This window comes from Netta rufina (genome assembly GCF_964035555.1).
Source record: "Netta rufina genome assembly, chromosome: 19".
NCBI lineage: Eukaryota > Metazoa > Chordata > Aves > Anseriformes > Anatidae > Netta > Netta rufina.
Genome location: NC_140143.1, coordinates 9,428,202 through 9,448,017, shown reverse-complemented (window position 1 = coordinate 9,448,017; position 19,816 = coordinate 9,428,202). Strand labels below are relative to the sequence as shown.

The 19,816-nt window shown below is 54.0% G+C and overlaps 2 protein-coding genes across 2 annotated transcripts; one reads left to right on the top strand and one right to left on the bottom strand.

The window, feature by feature from the left end:
• Nucleotides 1-386: 386 nt before the first annotated feature.
• Nucleotides 387-7,727, bottom strand: USH1G (USH1 protein network component sans; the record flags this gene model as incomplete). The annotated part of the gene is made up of 2 exons (XM_084298307.1): nt 387-1,632; nt 7,564-7,727. The coding sequence occupies 2 exons, from the start codon at nt 7,725-7,727 to the stop codon at nt 387-389; spliced, it is 1,410 nt and encodes a 469-aa protein (XP_084154433.1).
• Nucleotides 7,728-11,186: 3,459 nt separating this feature from the next.
• On the top strand, nt 11,187-16,090 carry OTOP2 (otopetrin 2; the record flags this gene model as incomplete). The annotated part of the gene is made up of 6 exons (XM_084298398.1): nt 11,187-11,580; nt 12,056-12,192; nt 12,791-12,849; nt 13,536-13,669; nt 14,120-15,009; nt 15,920-16,090. The coding sequence occupies 6 exons, from the start codon at nt 11,187-11,189 to the stop codon at nt 16,088-16,090; spliced, it is 1,785 nt and encodes a 594-aa protein (XP_084154524.1).
• Between the last annotated feature and the right edge of the window lie 3,726 nt (nt 16,091-19,816).

Here is a 19,816-nt window from a genome sequence, read left to right as displayed (position 1 = left end):
CTCAGCCTGCTCCCACTGGGCAACCATGGCTGATTTCTTCATGCCTTCGGAAGGTGAAGAGTCAAGGCAAGCATGAGCGTGGTTGAAAATCCCAGCTACAGGGACTCAGAAGAATCAGACCACAGAGCAGTCTGCATTCATATAGGTTATGAAACCAAACAAGGACTTCACGTCCTGCCAAGCCACACGAGGGCTGTTGAGTAACGAACACTATTGCCACCTCTCCGAACTCTCATCGTTTCCACACAAGCAGGAATTTGCCCACCCACAGAAGCACTGAGATTACCTGGGCTCCTGCTTTTCCAAGTGGGTTGAAAACAAGACCTTACACTATCCAAATCTCTACCTGCTGAAAGGTTTAATCACTCAATGGTCCCATCTCCTACTTACAGTTCAGTGTCTACAATGACATCTGGCCTCTCCAGAGTCTGCCGTCTCCTCTGGATGGCATCCACAATCTTTTTCCTGGGGCCCAGTGGGATGTTGATGCTCTTCAGATCATTGTCTGAACACAGCATGAGGGCCTCCAAGTCGATCTTTTCCTTCTTCAAGATGGAGATAAACTCAAACATGTGCAGGGAAGCCAGAAAAGTCTCCAAGGGGCTGGTGTCGGGTTCATCGTCGTCATCTAAGCCCAGCTCCACCTCGTCCCAGGGCAGGTCCTCCGCGTTCCTCTCCTGCAGGCTGTTGGCACTGCCAATGCTGTCGTTGAGACTTGGCGAGCGCTGCAGGCGGCTCCGCAGTTTGACACCCAGCCCATCCGTGTTGCCTTCGCCTGGCATGCCGGCGTCCTCCCGGCCGATGCCGAAGAGCCCGCTGCTGACGTAGTTGCGCCTGAACACCATGGTGCCCAGCCCGGGGCGGTTGAACAAGGAGTCGTGGCCGGAGTCGGTGCTGACTTCGGAGTGGGCCGAGTCCATGTGCAAACCCGGGTCGCTTATGGCACGGGAGACGGTGTCTTCATCCGTGAGGAACATGTCTCTGATATTACGGCGGGTCCACTCCTTGGGGCTGGCGTATGTGCCCTGCTTCACGAACATCACGTCGTTCCCCAGCTGCAGGCCGGACAGAGAGCGCACGCTTTTCCTCCCGTCCTCGTAGATCTTGAAGGTCCCATCCACCTGCTTCTTCTTCTCTAGCTTCTTCTGTATTTTCGTCTTTCCCTTGGCTGTGCCGTGGATGGTGGCTTGTGAGTATGGCAGGGACGTCACCATAGACATGTGTTGGAACTTCTTGCTTAAGGTGCTACTCGAGTAGCTGGAGAAGCTCATGGTGTCTGAGTTATCCGACATCTCCTTCCTGTACCGTTTCTCCATCCTCTCGTGGTGTTTCTTCTGCAGCTTCACGCAGTCCTTGATCCTCCGCTCGGCGTCGCGGAAGGCCTTGTCCTTCAGCTTGCTCACCAGCTTGGGGTTGAGGCTGCTCTGCTTGGCAGCGATAGAGTCCAGGTAGCGCACGCACTCCATGTGCCCCTTCATGGCTGCCATGTCCAGCGGGGTGTGGTAGTCGTTGTCCAGGCACCAGATGTTGGCCCCAAAAGAGATGAGGAAGGAAAGGCAGTTCAGGTGGCCGTTGGCTGCCGCCAGGTGAAGGGGGGTGTTCCCCCAGATGTCACATTTGTCTGGATCCCCCCTAGACAAGGAAAAGAACCGGTTAGCATACAGCCTTGGCTGACAGACCACTGAGATGTGTCCCAAAGAACAGGCTATTGCAGTTGTGCGGGGCAAATCAGTACAATGAACTTTTTTCTCCTCTTCTACAACCTAATTTTAAGTTTTGAAGTGGCATGTACAATGGCACGGATTCACATGCCTGACAGACAAGTCTGTAGTATTTCCCACAACATGAATTCAGCTCTCAGGAGACACGTGTTCCTGCACCAAACCAGTTTCTGGAGGAAGACAGGCCGGATTCTGATTAGCCCAGAACTGAGATACGAGGCTGATTCCAGCTCAGGCCTTAACATTTCAAACCTCAAACATCCCATTAAATACTACTCAGATCCCATCTCCGAATCTTGGCTTCGCTCAGGCTCCACCAAAACACCACTCCGTCCACCACGCCCTGGGTGGGACACCACAGCATCCCACCAGGATGGCAGCACCGCCACAAAATGCCATCCACCCGCTGCTGCACCTCCCCACCTTCTTCTTCGCTCCTGCCTGGGGGACCCCAGGGCCCCGAGGTCACGCCTTTGGAGGGGAACAAGAGCAAGGTTGCTGGCATGGGCCTGGAGGTTGGGGTTCTGTGGGGGTTTTTGCCGCACCACGCTTGGTTTCGATTGCATGGCTCGAAGCGCAGTGGTATTAGCACATCCTGAGAATCCAGTTTCAGAGAAAGTGGAGATTAGGTTTCTGCACTCCTCAAGAGCCGGACACTCGACTAATGCAATTAGCATCTCTCCTCACATCGTGCTGGCCCCTACCCCAGCGTTGCTGATGGAGCACAGCCTCCTGCCCACATCTCCTGCCTCTGTTACGGGACAGACACAAACCTAGGAGCGAAGGGAGCTCCATCCTCCTGGCATTCCTCTGTATTTATGACCTGCTGAAACAAGAGATAGTTCACACCCCTGCTGGCACCAGCTTTCGCTCGAGCGAGTGCGCTAATGCTATGCAGCCGGCAGCAGTATCAGTCAACACGGCGCTCTCCTTCGTGCACATGGCCAAGACAAAGCCTTTATTAAGGCTCCGCAGCTCCACCACCCTCCGGAGCAGCTCCCCTCGGGGGATCAGGGCTCTGCAGAGCCATGACTCAGCTCCTGCAGTTTCCTCACCACCCTTCCCGATGAGCTCCAGAGGAGCTGAGCGCTGCTCTCCCACCGCGAGGTGCCCAGCACCAGGCCCAGGCCTGCAGGGAAGCATCTGGAAGAGGGTTCGGCCAGCTCAGGCGTTGGGTTGTTTTCTGCAGGCCCTCAAGGGAAAGAGTAAATCCTTCGGTGGAACCAGAAGTCCAGAAGGTGAATGCACCCTTGAGACCTTCAGCCTCTGTTACTTCACACCCAGCTGCCTCCTGTATTGATGAGATCTGCTGGGATGTGCAGAGCCCAGAACCCTCCCAAACCTCACGCGTGCTGCAGCCCTGCTCACTGGAGAGAGGACAAGAGGTACTTTGGAGAAACACAGCAGCAATCACAAGAGCTGAGCTGCTTCGCATCTCCAGCTCAAGGCTGGATGCCCGTGGTGGAAACATCTGCAGCTGCTCTCCAACACACACCTACTTTCACAAAACTTGTAGAAAATTAGTAAGTCTACAACTTGAGCTTGCTGGCAAATCTAGCAACAGTTGCTCAAAAGATTCAACGCCGTGGAAGGGAACCAAGCCAGAAAGGTCGCCAAGCCCTGCGAGCACAGCCCCCAGAAACTACAACTTCTCCTACAGAAGCAGAGAAAGGCTTCAAAGATGAGGCCTGGAAGAACACCAGGGAGGAGAAGGGACAGTAGGCTACAGGGACTGAGGAGCCGTGCAGCCAGCAGGGGAGGAGAGCAGCTGGTCCTGCGGCACCGCCACGCTCCCGGGGCAGCAACTCCTTAGCCCGCCCGTCTACCCTCGTAGTGACATGTCCAGGCTGGGAAATTCACGGGGGGATAAATATTTGATGATTTGCAAGAGAGGAGTAAATTATTGATGGGGCTGGATTAAAGAGCCAGCGAAACTGGAACTGCCGGAGCTGGCAGTGGGACTCCGGCGCGTGAAGGGTCCTTGGCTCATTTCCGTGTGCTCTGGGTGGGCACACGGAGCTGTGCCAGCTCCCACGGGCACAGCCAGGGGGGTCAGGGCTCCCCACAGGTACAGGGACCAGTGGTTTGGACAGGGACTTAAGCAATCTTGCTCCCCATAGCAAGCATACAGACGCTTCATCCATAACGCACGTCTCAGGGCCTGGTTTGGCTGGCAAAGAGCAAAGCCAGAGAGGTCCTGGGGGATGCATATTTGAAGGTTTGCTTTGCTTTGCTTTTCATTGCTTCAGAGAAAAAGTGAGAGGAAGGAGCATCAAAACCAGTTTTCCCTGGACATTTCCATTGCCTAGGAACAAAAGTATTAGAGCAAAATTAGATCTCTAGGTCCCTTTGTCCTATAAATGTCTGCCGGAGGCACTAAAAAACAGGAAAGAAGAATGGTGACTTGCAAAGTAGACCTGTGTGATCCGGCGCCGATAATAAGCACGAGGCCCTCCCTCTGGCGGGTGTCAGCCTGGGCAAAACTTCACCTCGAGGGCGCTGCGCACCAGCAGATGCTGACTGCAGGGTCCACTAAGTGGGAACACATTTTAATAACAGGTGTGAAGCGCAGCGCTTCTCAGCTTCAAAGCGTTGTCAGGTGCTGAGTCAACTCCCGTAATAATCATTATTAAAAAGGCTGTTAATTGAGCCCCTCGGGTGGACGTGTGCATCTCCTGAGTCACTGCCTCCTCACCGTGACGCGCACGCTCACTCCCTTCCTGCCGGCTTTTCCCCTCCGCTTCCCCCGTGGGATCCCAATTACCCTGGGAATCCACCGGCACTCACGCTCGTCCTTCCCCGGCCGCACGTGCAGAGTTCCTCCGATGGCGATGGGCTGGCTCAGCCCCCGGCAGGCACACTTGTGGAGGTGCACAAAGGATCAGGGCCTCTGATCTGCAAGGAGCCAGCCAGCTCCTGCAAAACACGCAGCGGTGTTTTTCATGGGAAGAGGAGAAAATCATTTATGGCTTGAGGAAAACCCAGACAGCTTCGGCACGGCAATGGCTTCAGCAGTCAGGGCATTGGTGCAAGTAGAGACTGGCACAGAGAGGAAAAGATGAATTTGGGATCCCGTAGGTCCTGCATCCCAAGCTCTGCCCAGCTGGTGCTAAGCACAGGATTCAGCTTTCCTCCAACAGGCTCAGATCCCTACAAATCTAGCACCAGCTTCTTTAGGTTAGGCTGATGGTTGCAGGGCATCCCCCAGGGGAAGCTCCCCAAAAGCACAACTGTGCTGCTCAGGGTGGTCACCAGCCCCATGGCAGGGATGTGCAGCCCTGGCTTCCAGCCTGTCTGGTGGAAAGCCACATCCTCAGCTCCCTGTGGGCCACTCCAAGGCTGGGAGCCCTGCTGCTCCCAGCAGGGGCCCTTGGGCCCCTGGAGACCTGGAGATGGACAGACGCCCGTCACCGGCACGGCGGTGCTAATGAACCGCGCTGAGGAATCACTGCCTCCGAAAATCCGCAACACTAAATGCCAGCGAGCCTCTCTTTTCCCAGCCGTCACGCTAATTGGGTTTGTTTCCCTTGCTGGAGCTCAGCCAGGAGGAAGAAAAAGGCTTTTTGTGCTGCTAACAAGAAGGATGAGGCAGTGCTAATGCCTCCATCCCATCCCTTCTCTCCATCCCCTTGCAAAAGTGGCAGCGAGGCACAGACACGTCACCGGCTGTTACAGCACCATCTCTCCTGCTCCAGTCTGGATGGAGCAACAGGCCCACTTCATCACCCCTTCTCTGCAGGCCGAGATGACAAACCTTCCCTAAGGACCCACCAACAGATTTGCTGGACTTTATTTCCCTGTCCCCACCTGAGCCCCATGCCACTACCCGCTGAATGCACAGGCACACGAGCACAGCTCCTTTGCTGGAGATGGAGTCGAGCTGACCCTAAATGCCAGGGGGGCAGGAGCAGTGATTTTTGTCCCCACAGCCTCGCTGGGGCATTTGGGAACAGCCTGGCCACAGAGCTCAATCCACCAGCTGCTCTGGGTGCCAACAGCACTGCACAGTACTGGCGAGGAGGACTGGGCATTTCCAGGTGCCCCCGAGGCCCCCCATCTCCCCTCAGTCCCAGAGCCTGCAAGGTTTCCCCCCCGGTACCCCTGCCTGGGAGCTTTTCCATTTCTCATGCATCCAGCAATGGCTGCAAGGACGAGGAGGTTTCACCAGTTTCTGCATGGTGCTGAGCAAGGAGATGAGCGCACGGCTGTACACGCGCCCTGCAGCCCCACAGACAAATGCTTCGCTGCCCCATCCATCACCTAAAGGGCACCGAGCCTCTGCCGTGCTATTTTCCCTGTCAGGAGCAAATGTATGTTAGGCTGTTAATTAAACAGCGGCCAAGCTGCACGCAGACACATCCACGAGGACCTTTTGATCCAACGTGAATTTATCAAAGGGGCCCCTCTGCGGTGAAGCAGCCCTTGGGATGGTGGAGAGGCAGGAGCTGCTGGCATGGATGTGTGGGGCAGCACAGGGCAGGCTGTGGGCAAACACCCCTCCAGAAAGGCTCTTGGCCATCAGAGCATCTCTGGAACCATTTCCACTGTCAGGGTCCCATCCCCGGAGCTCCTGCCCTCATCCCTCCGGGTGGCAATTTCCCAGAGCTCGGAGGAGATTTCTGCTTCTGTCTCGCACATTTCCTGACAGTGCTGGGCACAATCGCCGCCAAACTGCACCCACCAAGTCCCACAGCCCCCTCTTTGTCCCCCGGTGTCTGTGGCACCACGTGCCACAAGTCAGGCGATGGGTGCACCCAGGAGAGCAGCTCCTAATGCAGCTGCATGGCCCTGGGGCATCACCTCCCACAGTGCCTGCCCTGAGAACGTCCTTTCCTGAGCATTCCCCTAACGCACCAGGCACTCAAGGACTTCCCAAACCAACTGTACACAGCCCAGATCTGAAGAGAAAACCCTTTACCATGGAAGGGCAGCAACGTGTGACAGAGCTCTGCCTGTAAACACGGCGGGCCAGGCTGAAGGTTTTACACCAGCCGAGCGGAGCATCAGGAGGGGCTGAGCCCAGGAACAGGCAGAGCAGAGACACAGCCGACCTCGTACAGAGGAGAGCTGCAAACACAGCCCAGGCAGGGAAATCTCAGCGTGGGAGCTGACGGCCCCGCTGAGCCCTGACCCAGGAGGAGCACAGAGCCCATGCCAGGAGGCGCAGTGTACGTCCCGAACCCAGCACTATTCCTCCATATCAGAAGAAAAAAAAAACAACAAAGGGCTGGAAGAAATCTGCTCTTGGGGGATCTGCTCCTAAGTTTCCCAGGCTCCACATCCAGAACAGGCTGCTGGTGGGGCACACACTCAGACCTAGCTTTGGGTAGAGCAGAGGAGCATCACCTGCTGCCAGCTGGCACGGCACACGTCCCTCTGTGCGAGCGTTTTGTGGGACAGAAGGAGCTCTTATTGTCGCTGTCCCCTCATTTAGAAGGGCTAAGGGCTGCCTTTGTGGCAGTGACCTGATGTGCTGGCATCTCAGCTCTGCCTGTCCTTACGGGACCTGACCCAGGACTGCAAAGCACTTGAAGGGGGGACCCAGCCCTACCTGGGGAGCTGCAGGAGGGGTTTGGGGCAGGAGCAGGGCCACGGGCAGTTATAGGGGCAGAGAACCGGGAAAAACACAGGGTGGTCACCAGGAGCACAGGATCAGACTTAAAGCACCACAAGGAGCAAAATATAATGAGTTGGGGACAGGAGGGGAGGCGTTACGGTCAGAAACCACCGGTTTGTGGAGCATTTGCACCCACACTGACCTGTGAGCAAGGAAAAGGGGGGAAGATGGGGTCTGAGCAACCCCATCCCCGGGGAGCGGCACCGAGCACCCACCAGCACTCACCCTCTGCTGACGATGAGGCGCAGGGCGTCCAGGTTGCCGTGGTAGGCAGCCCAGAGGGTCGGGGTCATGCCATCCTCGTCTGGCGAGTTGAGGTCCTTCTTGGTGGCTTCCTTCAGGAGGTCCAGGTAGCCGTCCCGGGCTGCTCGGTGGTACTGGTCGTTCATGGTGCCGAGCGGTCCCTGGGCGAGCGCATGGGTGCGCGAGGGGCTCACGGGGTGGGCATGGGGACGGGGAGCTGCCAGGAGGGCCCGGCTCGCCCCGCACAGCTCCGGCGTGCCAGGACACCTGAGAAGTCGTGGCGGGGAGGCAGCAGCTCCTTCCAGCCACGCTCTGCGGTGCTTCCCCTGGGTCCTAAACGTCCTCCGGTGCTGGCGGCTCCTCACGGGGAACCTGTCACGCGCCAGCTCCGCAGCACATTAAAAGCTCCAATTAAGCAGCATCGCCGTGCCAGGCTCAGCAGAACGCTGTGGGTTCGGGGTCACTCGGTAAGTGCTTGTAAGGATGAAATATCCCCCTAAGCGGAGCTGCACAGAAGTCTCACGGGCTGTATCCTGCCTGATATCTGCTCCTGAGCCCCCCTCGCAGTCAGTGGGGCAGTGGGAGGGGGCTGATGGAGCAGGAGCCCCCTGCCTGTACCCACAGCCCCATCGGAGCTCCCCAGGGAGCAGCAGGGAGCTGTAGGAGCCCCAGACTGCTCCTGTCCACGCCTCACTTCTACTACAATGTGCTAGAGGGGCCGTGGCCACCCTCCAGCACCCTTTCTACCAACACTAAATTTCTGCAGAGAGCTAAGTGTCCTGAGCAATGCCTCCACCCCAGGGCCAGCTCCCACAGGATTCCCAGGCCCGGGGCACCCTCTGCCGTCGGGAGACACCGAGCTGAGCCCAGGCACTGGCTGAGGCACGGGGCTGTCGCAGGACGTTGTGCCACAAGGAGCATTGCAACCCCTGGGCCATGCTGCCAGGGAAGAGGAATTCCCTGCAGGACCCCGGTGCTTTGTGGCCAAGTGCCCTGGCTCTGGGGATGGGGGGCTGTGGAGATGAGGGGCTCCGGGGATGATCCCACATCTGCCACTGAGGTCCTAGGATGGCACACAGCCACTGAGGGCAGTGAGAAAGGGAGGACAGAGGAAAGGAGAAAGACTGAAAGAGCAGGCTGAAAGGTAATGAAGAGAGAGACATGAGAAGGAGCAAAACCAAAGAGAAATGCAGCTTATTCTTCTAAGCAAGAAAATGCCCAAACAGAGCAGCGTGGCCCCAAAGCAGCCCCCGGGTGCACCTGCACGAGCTGCAGTGATTAACCCCGGGGTGAGCGGCACTGAGTCACGGTGCCGGCTGCCTGGGGACACCCGTAAGCACCCTGCAGGGCTCGCTCACACCGACAGCTTTTTACTCACCCGCTCGGCCTCCCCGGGCGAGTCCTGACGGATGCAGCCGACACAGAGGTATTATTTGCCGCTGGGATTCTTCAGGTGAAAAGCAGCGTAGTAACGTCTGCAATTCATTACCGAGGTTATTTAATGATTCTCGTACTATTACTAATTAAGCTTGTTATTACTGCCGTGCTGTATGGTGGCTCCCACGGGGGATAGGGAGCATTGCCCAAGGCAGCAAACACTCTTTCCTCTGTTGCTGGCTGTTAAGGACAAATGAGGGCGAGTAAATCAGTGCACATAGCCTGGGGGGTCTGCGTGCCTCTGGCTTCTGCAGACTCTTTTTAAAGATCTCTGCCAAACGTCACCATTACCAGCTCCTGGTCGCTGCACAGGTGGTCTGGGTTTTCCCTGGGAAAGGCAACAGACTGAGAACAGCTCAGCTGCTCACCCCCAAAAACCCCAGCCCGTGTGGATGAGTGTAGCCAGCAGTGTGGGTGGCAGCCAGCTGGTGGCAGCACGGGCAAGACGCACGGAGGTGGCCCCGGGCCAGGCACTGGGGACATCGCTCGTCCCCGCAGTGCCAGGAGGCTGGGATGGGGCTGGACCTGGTCGCAGGATCCCTGTCGGGCTGCAGGGACTGAGGGGCATGGAGGGGCCCTTGCCTGAACTCGTAAACGATGAGGAAAAGCTCCGCGAGAGGCTGCCTCATAAAGGAATAAAACTTGTCCCTAAAACTGCCCCGGGTCTCACCACCTCGCCTGCTGGGATATCTCTCCTCCAAGATCTGGAGGAAAAAGTTTCTCCTTGCCTCCAATCCAGCAAATGCTTAAATCCCACCTGCTCCATGTTTTGCACCATGGCTTGTTTCTCCTCGGAGAAGAGGTTAAGCTCCCAAGGGCCAGAGAGAGGTGATCCCACCCCGACAAGCGAAGGGCAGCGTGCCAGCAAAGGGGAACACGGATCCCGGTCTCCAAATCCTGCTCCGTCCTCGTGATAACCTTTCCTCCTTGTTGGCACTGTGCAAAAGGATTGAGCTGCCCTCGGCAGTGAATAGATAAAAATGCAAATTTCTTCTTTTTCCTCAAAAACTTTCCTGTGTGGGGCAGGCTCGGAGCCCTGATGGGGATTGTACGGGGTGAGGCACAGTATTTACTGTGTTCAGTTGACCAGAAAGCCAAGCCCAAAATCGTCAGCAAAAAAAGGTTAATCACCTAAAGCATCTTCTTTCAAGGGAGGAAATCTCGTCCCTGCAGGGTGATCCACTTGGTGGGGTGGCTTTGCTCTGTCTATGGCAACTGTGACCTTGTGCCCGAGCGGTCCGTGCCATTCTCAGCAGCGTGCTCAGCTCGTGCCCTCCCCAGGTAAATAACCCTTATCTCTCTCCCTCTTTCCCCAAATCAGCTATTGCCTAAAATGGATCACATGAGTTTCCCTGAGAAGCCCGTGAAGCGCTGCTGCCAGCTCCAGACATGGTGTAAATCACAGAGCCATCCCAACGGGTATAAATTCTCCGGCTGACCGAAGTGCGGCACCAGGGGAACTTCTCAGCCTGGCGAGAGCAGAGATTTGGATTCCAGGCAGCAAAGCAGGTTGGTGGAATGGCTCAGTCTGAGCAGTTACTTTGGTTTGATTCAGGCTTCTTGTAGAGAACCAATGGAGTCCCAAGCCTGGCATAGAGAAGGGGCTTTAGAGGGAACGAGAGCAGACACAGCTCGTAGCACTCTTGCAGGAACTGCTATAAAACACGGTGTGAGGTTCCAAAGAAACCCAGGGCTTCCTTACCTTTCAGCAGCCTGCTTCTGAGCCAGGAAGTATGACGTTCTCACTGAACGTGTAGTGGTTGACATTTAGAAACCAAACCACGTTGGATATTTGCCTCAGGGTATTTGAGCTTGGGAGTGCTTCTCTGGTGCTTTTCCAGTATCTTACACCAACAAACACCAATAAATATGTGGTGTGGCAAACTGGGCATGCTTTGTCAAATTGTCCTGGGATCTCCCCAGGCAAAAGCATCATAAGAAAGAATAAAGTCTTCAGGGAACCGGGAAGAAAAGGCATGAAAATGAGCCCGTCCTTCTTTTTGTTCTTCCTGTCTCAGCCTTTCCCATTCCCCCGATACATTCTCTCCCCTCCTCACACCACGTCTCACTTTGGTCCAGCCCCGGACTATTCAAAATGAAGTGACCTTTCTTATTCACGGCCTCTCCTCCCAGCAGCACCAGCCCTCAGCTACGGCATTAACTGAACCATGACTGAAGAGCCTGCGCGGAAGGACAGCGAGATCCAACGCTCCAACTCCAGCATGGGCTGCGGACACAAGGACGACAAAGCCAGCCTGGCTTCGAGCCAGATAGCACCTTATAGCCACCAGCCCTCCGCTCCAGCCTCCAAGGAAGTATGGAAAAAGGGCGGCCGCATGTTCTCCATCCTGCTGGCCGTGCACTTAGCCCTGCTGGCCTGCACGCTGGTGAGCAGCGGGGCTTTTGAGAAAATCGCCGTGCACGATTACGACGTCTTCTTCCTGCTGACTGTCATGATGCTGATAGTCATCATCTGGATCATCTTCTACCTCGTCAGCACCGCCCGCTGCCCAGATGCCATCCTCTGCAGAGACTCCCACGCTGGACCCATCTGGCTGAGAGGTAGGAGCTCCTGGGGGGCAAATGCTGGAGGCAAGAGGCAGGCTGAGCAGTTCACGTGGGCATTCATTATTACAAGAAGGAATGACCACCTGGGGCACAGGCTCCTTCTCCCATGCTGGGGTGTAGCATCATGCCCTGCTTCAGGTCTGCTCCTAGTCCCTCCCCTGGCTTCACTGCCAGGTCTCCCTTTACCTGCGAGGGCTCTCAGCTCTTTACAACACCAGGCTCCTTCCCAGCCTTGCCATTTTCCATTGCAAGACCTGTTAGTCCCAGTCAGACTGGAGTGTTTATCCAGATGACTTTCCGAAATCCTTTCTAGCCAAAATTACTCCATGATTTGGGTGGTGGGAGAGGAAAAACTGAGGTAGAAGCAAAGCCTCTCTACAGCAATAGTTCCTCCTCTTCCTTTCCCCCCATCTGCATTATCCCACGTGCATACATCTCTCCAACCACAAATACTCTGTCTCTTCAACAGGAGGCCTGATCCTGTTTGCCATTTTCAGCCTTGTCATGGATGTGTTCAAAATAGGATATTACTCCAGCTTCTACAGCTGCCTGTCTGCGATCAAAATCATCTACCCCATTGTGCAAGCAATATTCGTGGTTGTCCAGGTGAGGCGGCTGCGCTGTGCCCTGGGGAGCTGTAGAGGGACGGAGCCACCAGGGGAAGGAGCTCCAGCCTCACGGACGTAGGGCAGCTCCCTCTGCGGCAAATGCAGGCGGCTCAGCTCAGCCCAGCCTCAGCAAACATCATCTCCAGCAAACCACAGCTGTGGCAACTCGCTTTGAGGCATTGATTCCAAGCAGCCCCAGACTGTGACAGCTGGATTTGTGCCAGGATGCCTTGCCACGGGCTCTAAGCAGCATCCAGCCAGGTCTTTCCCGTGAAGAGGAGAGAGGGAGGAGGATGGGCAGGGCAGGGACTGCCTTGTAGTTTGCAGTCCCTGCACAGAGGGCCACCTGCTCTGGGTCAATGAAAGAAGTTGGATAGGGACAATTTAGGTAGGAATAGAGTTTGGGCACGGGCAGAGCAGGGGCAGTGGGACTGGGCAGGAGGAGCAAAGAACGGACCGCAGACAGCAAACAAAATGGCCAGGCTTATGGGCTCACAGCCTGTGCCCGGCTGGACCAAAGCTGAAGAGAGATCCCTGCTTCAGAACGATGGCATTCTTGCAACAAAGCTTTCTTTTTCTTCTTGTGTCCTTGCCAGACATACTTCCTGTGGATCTCTGCCAAAGACTGCGTCCATGTCCACCTGAACGTTACCAGGTGAGCACTGCTGCTTTTCTTTATCCCTCTGGTCCAGAAAAACGGGGCCACTGCAAATCTGCTGCGCTGTCTCACTCAACTGAGATGCCACAAGGGGACAAACCCAACTCCCTTAATGCTAACCAAAATTAAAACTGCTGAGTTTCCAGCTAGCCTAAGATCCCAGCTCAAACCATTGAGGTTTATAACCTATGGATTGAGCAGGGCTGGAATACAAGCATCACTCAAGCAGATTAGTATTAAATAAATGATTAGCATTATATAAAATGCTTCATAGCTGACTTCTGCTTCCCTATGGAAAGCAAAGATGCAGTGGGCAAGCCTCCTCAGGCTAAAAAAATAAAAATAATAATAATAAAAAAAAGAAACAAGATCTTGTCCACTTTTGCAACACTGGAGACCAACCCAGACCTATTAATCTATTCCCTGTTGAGAAGCTCCTCCAAAACCAACAGGAGGATTCAGGCTTTACTAATTCTCATGAGCATGGACAAAAAGTAGGAAGAGAGTGAGAACAGCAACGCAAAGGGTTAGGACTTCTAGCCCTGTCTACTACAGAGTCCTCAAACCACCTCAGGCAGCTCCCACAGTCCTTCTGACCACACACACAAGTCTATAACATGGATGGGAGCAACATGGCCTAGGGCCATTGCCTTAATCTGGGGATCCTCCTCCTTCTTCTGCAGGTGCGGCTTGATGCTAACTCTGACTACAAACTTAGCAGTGTGGATGTCTGCAGTGACAGACGAGTCCGTTCACAAAGCACACTCAAAGTTGAAGAAAAATGTGACAGATGACCTCCTCAGATGGCTCCTGAAAGGTAATTTGCCCATTTGTGAAGCCATCTGGTACAGGAATTGAACACTTGGGGTAGAAACAGCTCTTCATGTCAGGTTTTATCAGGGCATTTTCCGAAGGCCCATCTAGAGCTGAAGGTTCCTTTAACAGAGCCGGTATGTTAAAAGCCAGCTCTTAATGTTCATTTCTTCAGTGTGTACCACAGAGGAGAGTGGAAGGTGGAAGGGTCTGGACAAATGGGATGAGAAGGAAGAAGGGAGGGAAAAAGAGATTTAACCTGCCACCTGTCTAACTTCTTTAGAAAAAGCACAAACACCAAAAAGCTGAGGTTGATGCGTCCTTGTTTTCAAAGGTCATGTATTCTTCTGTCCTTGGTCTTGTTTTCCACTGATCCTAACCATCCAGTTCTTCATGGCTACTAATAAGTGCTGGCCTCTATCTGTAATATATCTGTGTTTTTATCTTCTTTCAGTGGGAATGAGAAGCAGCTCCACTGACGTTTGCAATTGCAACAGCCAAATCTGCCAGATTTTCAAGAATGGCTATTTCTGGCTGTACCCCTTTAACATCGAGTACAGCCTGTTTGCCTCTGCCATGGTTTATGTCATGTGGAAGAACGTCGGCCGCTTTATAGAACACCACTCCCACCACATCCACCGCCTGAAATTTAGGCTCTTCCGAAGGACCTTCTTTGTAGGCATCATGTTGGGCCTCATCATTCTGGTGAGCGGCCTGGGTGTTCTTATCGTTTACGAGGTGCAGGTAAACTCCAGCACCGAATCCACCAAGAAGAGCCAAGCACTCACCATGTACTACATCTTCAACATCGTGTGTCTGGGCCTGATGTCTCTCGTCTGCATCGGAGGCTCCGTCATCTACCGCTTCGACAAGAGAGACATGGACCGGCACAAGAACCCGACCAGGACCCTGGACGTGGCCCTGCTGATGGGCGCAGCCCTGGGGCAGTACGCTATTTCTTACTACTCCATCGTGGCCATCGTGGCCAGCACACCAAGGGACGCCATCAGCGCACTCAACCTGACCTACGCCCTCCTGATGATCGCCCAGCACACCTTCCAGAACATCTTCATCATCGAAGGCCTTCATCGGCAGCCCCCCAAGGAGGACCACAAGCACGGTTCTCGCCAGAAGGACCTCTGTGGTCTCACCTTTGTTAACATTAGCGCCGTGTCCCTCCGTGTGCCCGACGGTGGCAGCACTTTGGCGCCTAGCACTGCCCCTGGCGCTGAGGCCAGCCTTCCTTCCGACCTCGTGCGGTCCCTCACGGCCCCCAAGAAGATGAACTGGAGGAGGAAGTGCTTAAGGGAGATCTCCATGTTCCTCCTGCTGAGCAACATCATAGTGAGTACATGCAGGGAGAAGAGTTTCTCAGGGTGGGGGGAGAGGAGAGTGAGCACAAATGTCTGAAAGATGGTTGGAAAGGATGGGGCCCATACAAAAACCACCCTTTCTGTGCTTCCACTACACGAGGAGTGGACTTATTTACATTTTTAAGTGTAGCCAGCTCTAATTCCCTTGTCATTTATAAGAGCAACTGTCCTGGAGTTAAGATATTTTAGGCTTTGCTGAGAGAGGACATCAGTTATCAACAGAATATCAGATAAAATCAGCGGGTACAAAAGAATCAGTTTCAGTAGTTTCACTGAGTATTAGTAGATAGTAAAGTAGCTTACTAAAAGCAATAAAATAGATTAAATTATTCTCTTACTCACCCAAAGAAAGAATGTTGGGTGGATTCAAAGAAGAATGACAGCTGCACCTTTGAAAGTGCCAAGCTACACATTACATCTCAAGAGAGCCTCCAAATTCCCAGCTGGTTAATGCATCACATCCTCTAACTCACTTCACGCATCAGCTGATAAAGAACATTCTGGCGACTCCCACCCAACCATACACACACCGGCTGAGCTTCTGAGCTCAACTTACGCACACTGAGCCTGAGCAGCCCAAGCTGCTGCCAGATCAACCCTACCCATGCTTGCTCCTCCCAGAGCCTGAGCAGGCCAGGTCCACACTGACACACGACATGCTCGCCTTCTTCCAAGTCCATCTTCTGAACATGAGTTGAAGCTGTTCTTTTGGTACAACGCTAGCTCATACTTGGTCTTGATTGTGAACAGGGGTTCCTTGCGTTGGTCTCACACTCAGAAGGTTGTTCTTTCACCGTCTCTCTCGGGAGCTGTCTTTGCAGGTGCTTGCTCTGCCATTCCCCTCTCTCACCACAGCTTTATTCTCCCATTTCCTCAAACAGCTCTGGATCATGCCAGCGTTTGGTGCCCGGCCCCACTTTGACAACGATACAGAACTGAACTTCTATGGCGATTCCATGTGGCCGGCTATTGTGGACATTTGCCTGCCCTTTGGGATCTTCTACCGAATGCATGCAGTGGCCAGTTTGCTGGAGGTCTACATCATGTCCTAAAGACTCCCTTGCAAGGAAGATGAGATCCTCCTCGAGCAATTCACCTTCTTCCCACCCCAGGGCTGGGAGACTGCCCAGGGGTCCCGAGGGATTCCCAGCACTGCCTGAATCATGTCCCCTCGCAGTGTTGGAGCATTTCTGAACTGTCAGTGAAGATCATCCAAACATAGTCCAGATTTTATTTTTGCTACTTGTGTGTGGATGGATGTGCATATGTGTGCCTGAAGTTCTTAGAGCTTAAAAGAAAAAAGGGATCCAGCATAGGATCACGGTAATTACTCTTGATTCATGCAAAGACACATACCTGCCTTCTTAAGAGCCTGTTCACTTCACGCCACTGACTTACTCTCCCGTGGGGTGGGTGCTCAGCCCCGTAGGACAGTCAGTGTCTGCCTGCAAATGCACCCAATCCTGCCTGCACGCAGAGACCAGTGGGCACGAGGGGCTAACCCAGGTGCAGAAGGCAAAGAAAGGGAAACCACTCGCCTTCTGGTACGGCCAGTCAGAAACCACTGCCCTGCAGAGATGTGAAAAACAAGTGATCAAAAAAGGCTTTCGGAAATGCTGGATCCTTCCTCTTTGTATTGCCCTTTTCAACTGGCCCTCTTGCCCCTTCTCTGTGTCAGCCCCTGCTGTTTCCCTTCCTCCCGGAGGAAGCTTTCTGCGCCAGGAGGGAGTGCTGTGCATGGTCCTGGGCTGGCCCTGACAAGGTTGAAGCACACTTTTCCCCCATTTTTTCCTGAGTCAGGGCTCAAGAGCCATAAAGATCCTATGGGCAATACAGAACGATGAAGAGATTTGTTTTTCTTTCCTTTCTTTTTTTTTTTTTTTAATAGATGATGATTTTTTTTTTTTTAATATAAAAACATTTTTGTACACAAGATTATTTATTGATTTTCACTGTAACTCTGACCTCCTAGAGGGACCTTCTGCACCCTACAACGCAGCAATCAGTCCAATGCTACAGCTCTCCCTTGCTCTCCCATGCCCTCAAGGTATGATTGCACTGCATCCGCCAGCCTGTGCTGGCATTGAGGCTGTGAGCACAGCCCCGACACAAGTTTCTGGGTGCCTGCAGCCCTCCGTGAACCATGGTATGGTTGAGGAGGCTTTCAGAGCAGGACACCTGGGCTGCAGGAGTTAGAAATGGGCTATCCGTCTTGTCCAGAGGCCAAGCAGAGCTGCGGGAAGCCCATGCCGCCTGGTGTCACTCGGGGGGGGAAGACGTGTGCCAAAATGGCACAGCCGAGCTTTGTCTGTACCCTGAGACATCCAAGGTTATTGTTCAAATAAATAATAGCGCACAGGTGGCAGAAATCTTTCAGACTTTTTTTTTTTTTTCCTACAGACGTGTGCATCTGCCAAAGGAAAAAATAAAAATAAAAGGAAATCATGATATTTGAAACTGAGTGATGTGATTTTCTGTCTAACAGCCCAGACTGTATGTGCTGTGCTTGCACTGCCAGCCCAGGCATCTGAAACCACCTTCCCCCTCCAGAAACAGACCCAGACCCCCAAAACAGAAGGCAGCGGTGTCCCTAGGCAGTCTGACACCAGCATCACCACTCCACATTCTCTCTGGGGCTGGCATTGGGCATCGTGAGCCCATTTTCCCTGTCCCCAGGAGACTGCAGTGCCCCAGCACCCCTGAATGGGTCCCTCCTTCCCTCCACAAGCCTGGGAGCAGCCTGCCTGCCTCTCCTGCCCCATCAACCTGGCAGAGGCTTAACTCTTTTTTGGCATTGATCTGGTAAGATAAAATCTCTGTCCAGAAACTGGCTTTTGTTTTAGAAAAGGTTTGATAATTTTAACTGCGGGAGTCACAGGTTATGTCAAGAAAGAGACGCAAATGGTGTGCAGATGTCAGTCCTACGTATGCCCTCATGCTTTGTTTTACCCCAAGGTGCTGAGCTCTGACAGGCAGACAACACCTTCAATGACCACCTCTGTTCCTTAGGGACATGCAGGGTTTTCTTCCTGCACACCCATTGCCTGGTCCCAGGTTCCCAAGCCTGGGTGCACCAAGCCAGGCAAGGCAGCGTGCGAAGTGCTCAGAGACCAGTAACTGCAGAAGCATTTCTGGGAATGAGTAAACTTAAAATAGACACAGGGAGAACCCCATGACAACCCAAGCAGCGCTGATACTGAATCCCAGACCAATCACTCCAAGGTGACAGATCAGCAGGAAACAACATCCAGCCACAAGCCATCACACCCTGATAAAGCACAATTCTGGGAATGCCACAAAGTCCATGATGCCCACTTGCTAAGCTGAGGTATCTCCATGCTGTAAGTGCAGGCACAGCTGTGGTTTATAGCCAAGGGCTGCATTCTTCTTCCAGCCACATACTTGCATGTTGGGGGAGGCAGCGGGTAGGGCTCACAAATAGCTATTTCCCTATTATCTATATATGCAATAAAGGAGAGAAAGAGAATTAACAAGCCCAAAAAGAAAAGAAAAAAAAATACAACACCACCCCCCCAAAAAAAACAAACACCACCCCTCAAACAAACTAAAAAAAAAAAACCAAACGTTAAGAAAACCCCTCTGTGAGCACGGGCCCTGCTGTATGCTCAAGGACTGCTTACCCAAAAGGTATCTATTGTCAGCTAGTGTGCAAAGGGATTATCTCCGAGGTGGGTGGCAACCTGCCAAGCGTCCCAGGCTTGGGGACGAAAGCCAGGTGTGCCATGGGGCTGGCACTGCCACAGCCGAGCCCTGCAAGGCGATGTGCCCGACCCGAGCCTTGTGCCCTCCTCGCAGCCCCAGTGCTCAGAGCAACTCCTGTTCTTACTGGGGAGTTGGAAGGAGGGGAGAGCAGCCCGAACGCAGCCTACCTGGAAGACATGAAGGGGTCCCATTAGCTGAGAGCTGCTCCATCCTTGTGAGAGGGGCAAAGCACTGCCACCAGCTCCATATTCCACACCTGCAGGCCGGGAAACTGAGGCACGGGGCTTGGGCACTGTGTCGGAGCAGAGAATGAGGCTGAGCCTGCAGCATCCTACCGAGGGGGCTGCCATCGGTTACAGAGCAGAGATCGGGCCTGCATTTGGAAGGGGGGCATCAATGTGCTTCACGGTGACTGCCAAGCGGCAGACATTGCACATGAAGAGCTACAAAAGAGCTGCCCTGGGGCTCTCAGGCCTTGCAGGAGCTTCCAGGAGGTTCATTTGGGTACAGAAACACCTCGGAGTGCCAGGAGCTGAGCTGCAGGGCCTTGGTGGGAGTGCTGAACCCCACCGGTACAGTCACCCCTCAAGGGAGCCCAGGGATAAGATGCCACAGCCAAGGCTTTGCAGCAAGAGAAGCGAGAAGGGGGAGAGCTGAAGAGCAGGAAACCAGAAAGCGCTGCTTGGAACTGAGCGGGGAAGGTCACGGACATGGCCTGACCTGAGTCACCATCCCAGCACTACCAAGGCTTTCCCACCCCCTCTGCTTCTTAATCATCTGTTATTTGAGGGCGAGTTTTGTTCTATTATCAAGGGGGGAAAAAAAAAAGTCTTTTATCAGAGTGATTTGCCCTGAGGTACGTCAGTGACAGGGGAGCAATCTACGTTAATCATTACTGTCAGTGGGCAGCAGATGCGTCGAGAAGGTCACAGTGCAGGGGGCAAGTGGTGGCACAAGGCAGGATCAGCTCTGGGGGCTCGCTTGGAGCCAGGCCAGGAGCTGGTGATGGAGGAACACTTTGCAGAGACCAAGGTACTGGGCTGGCCAGCAAGGGG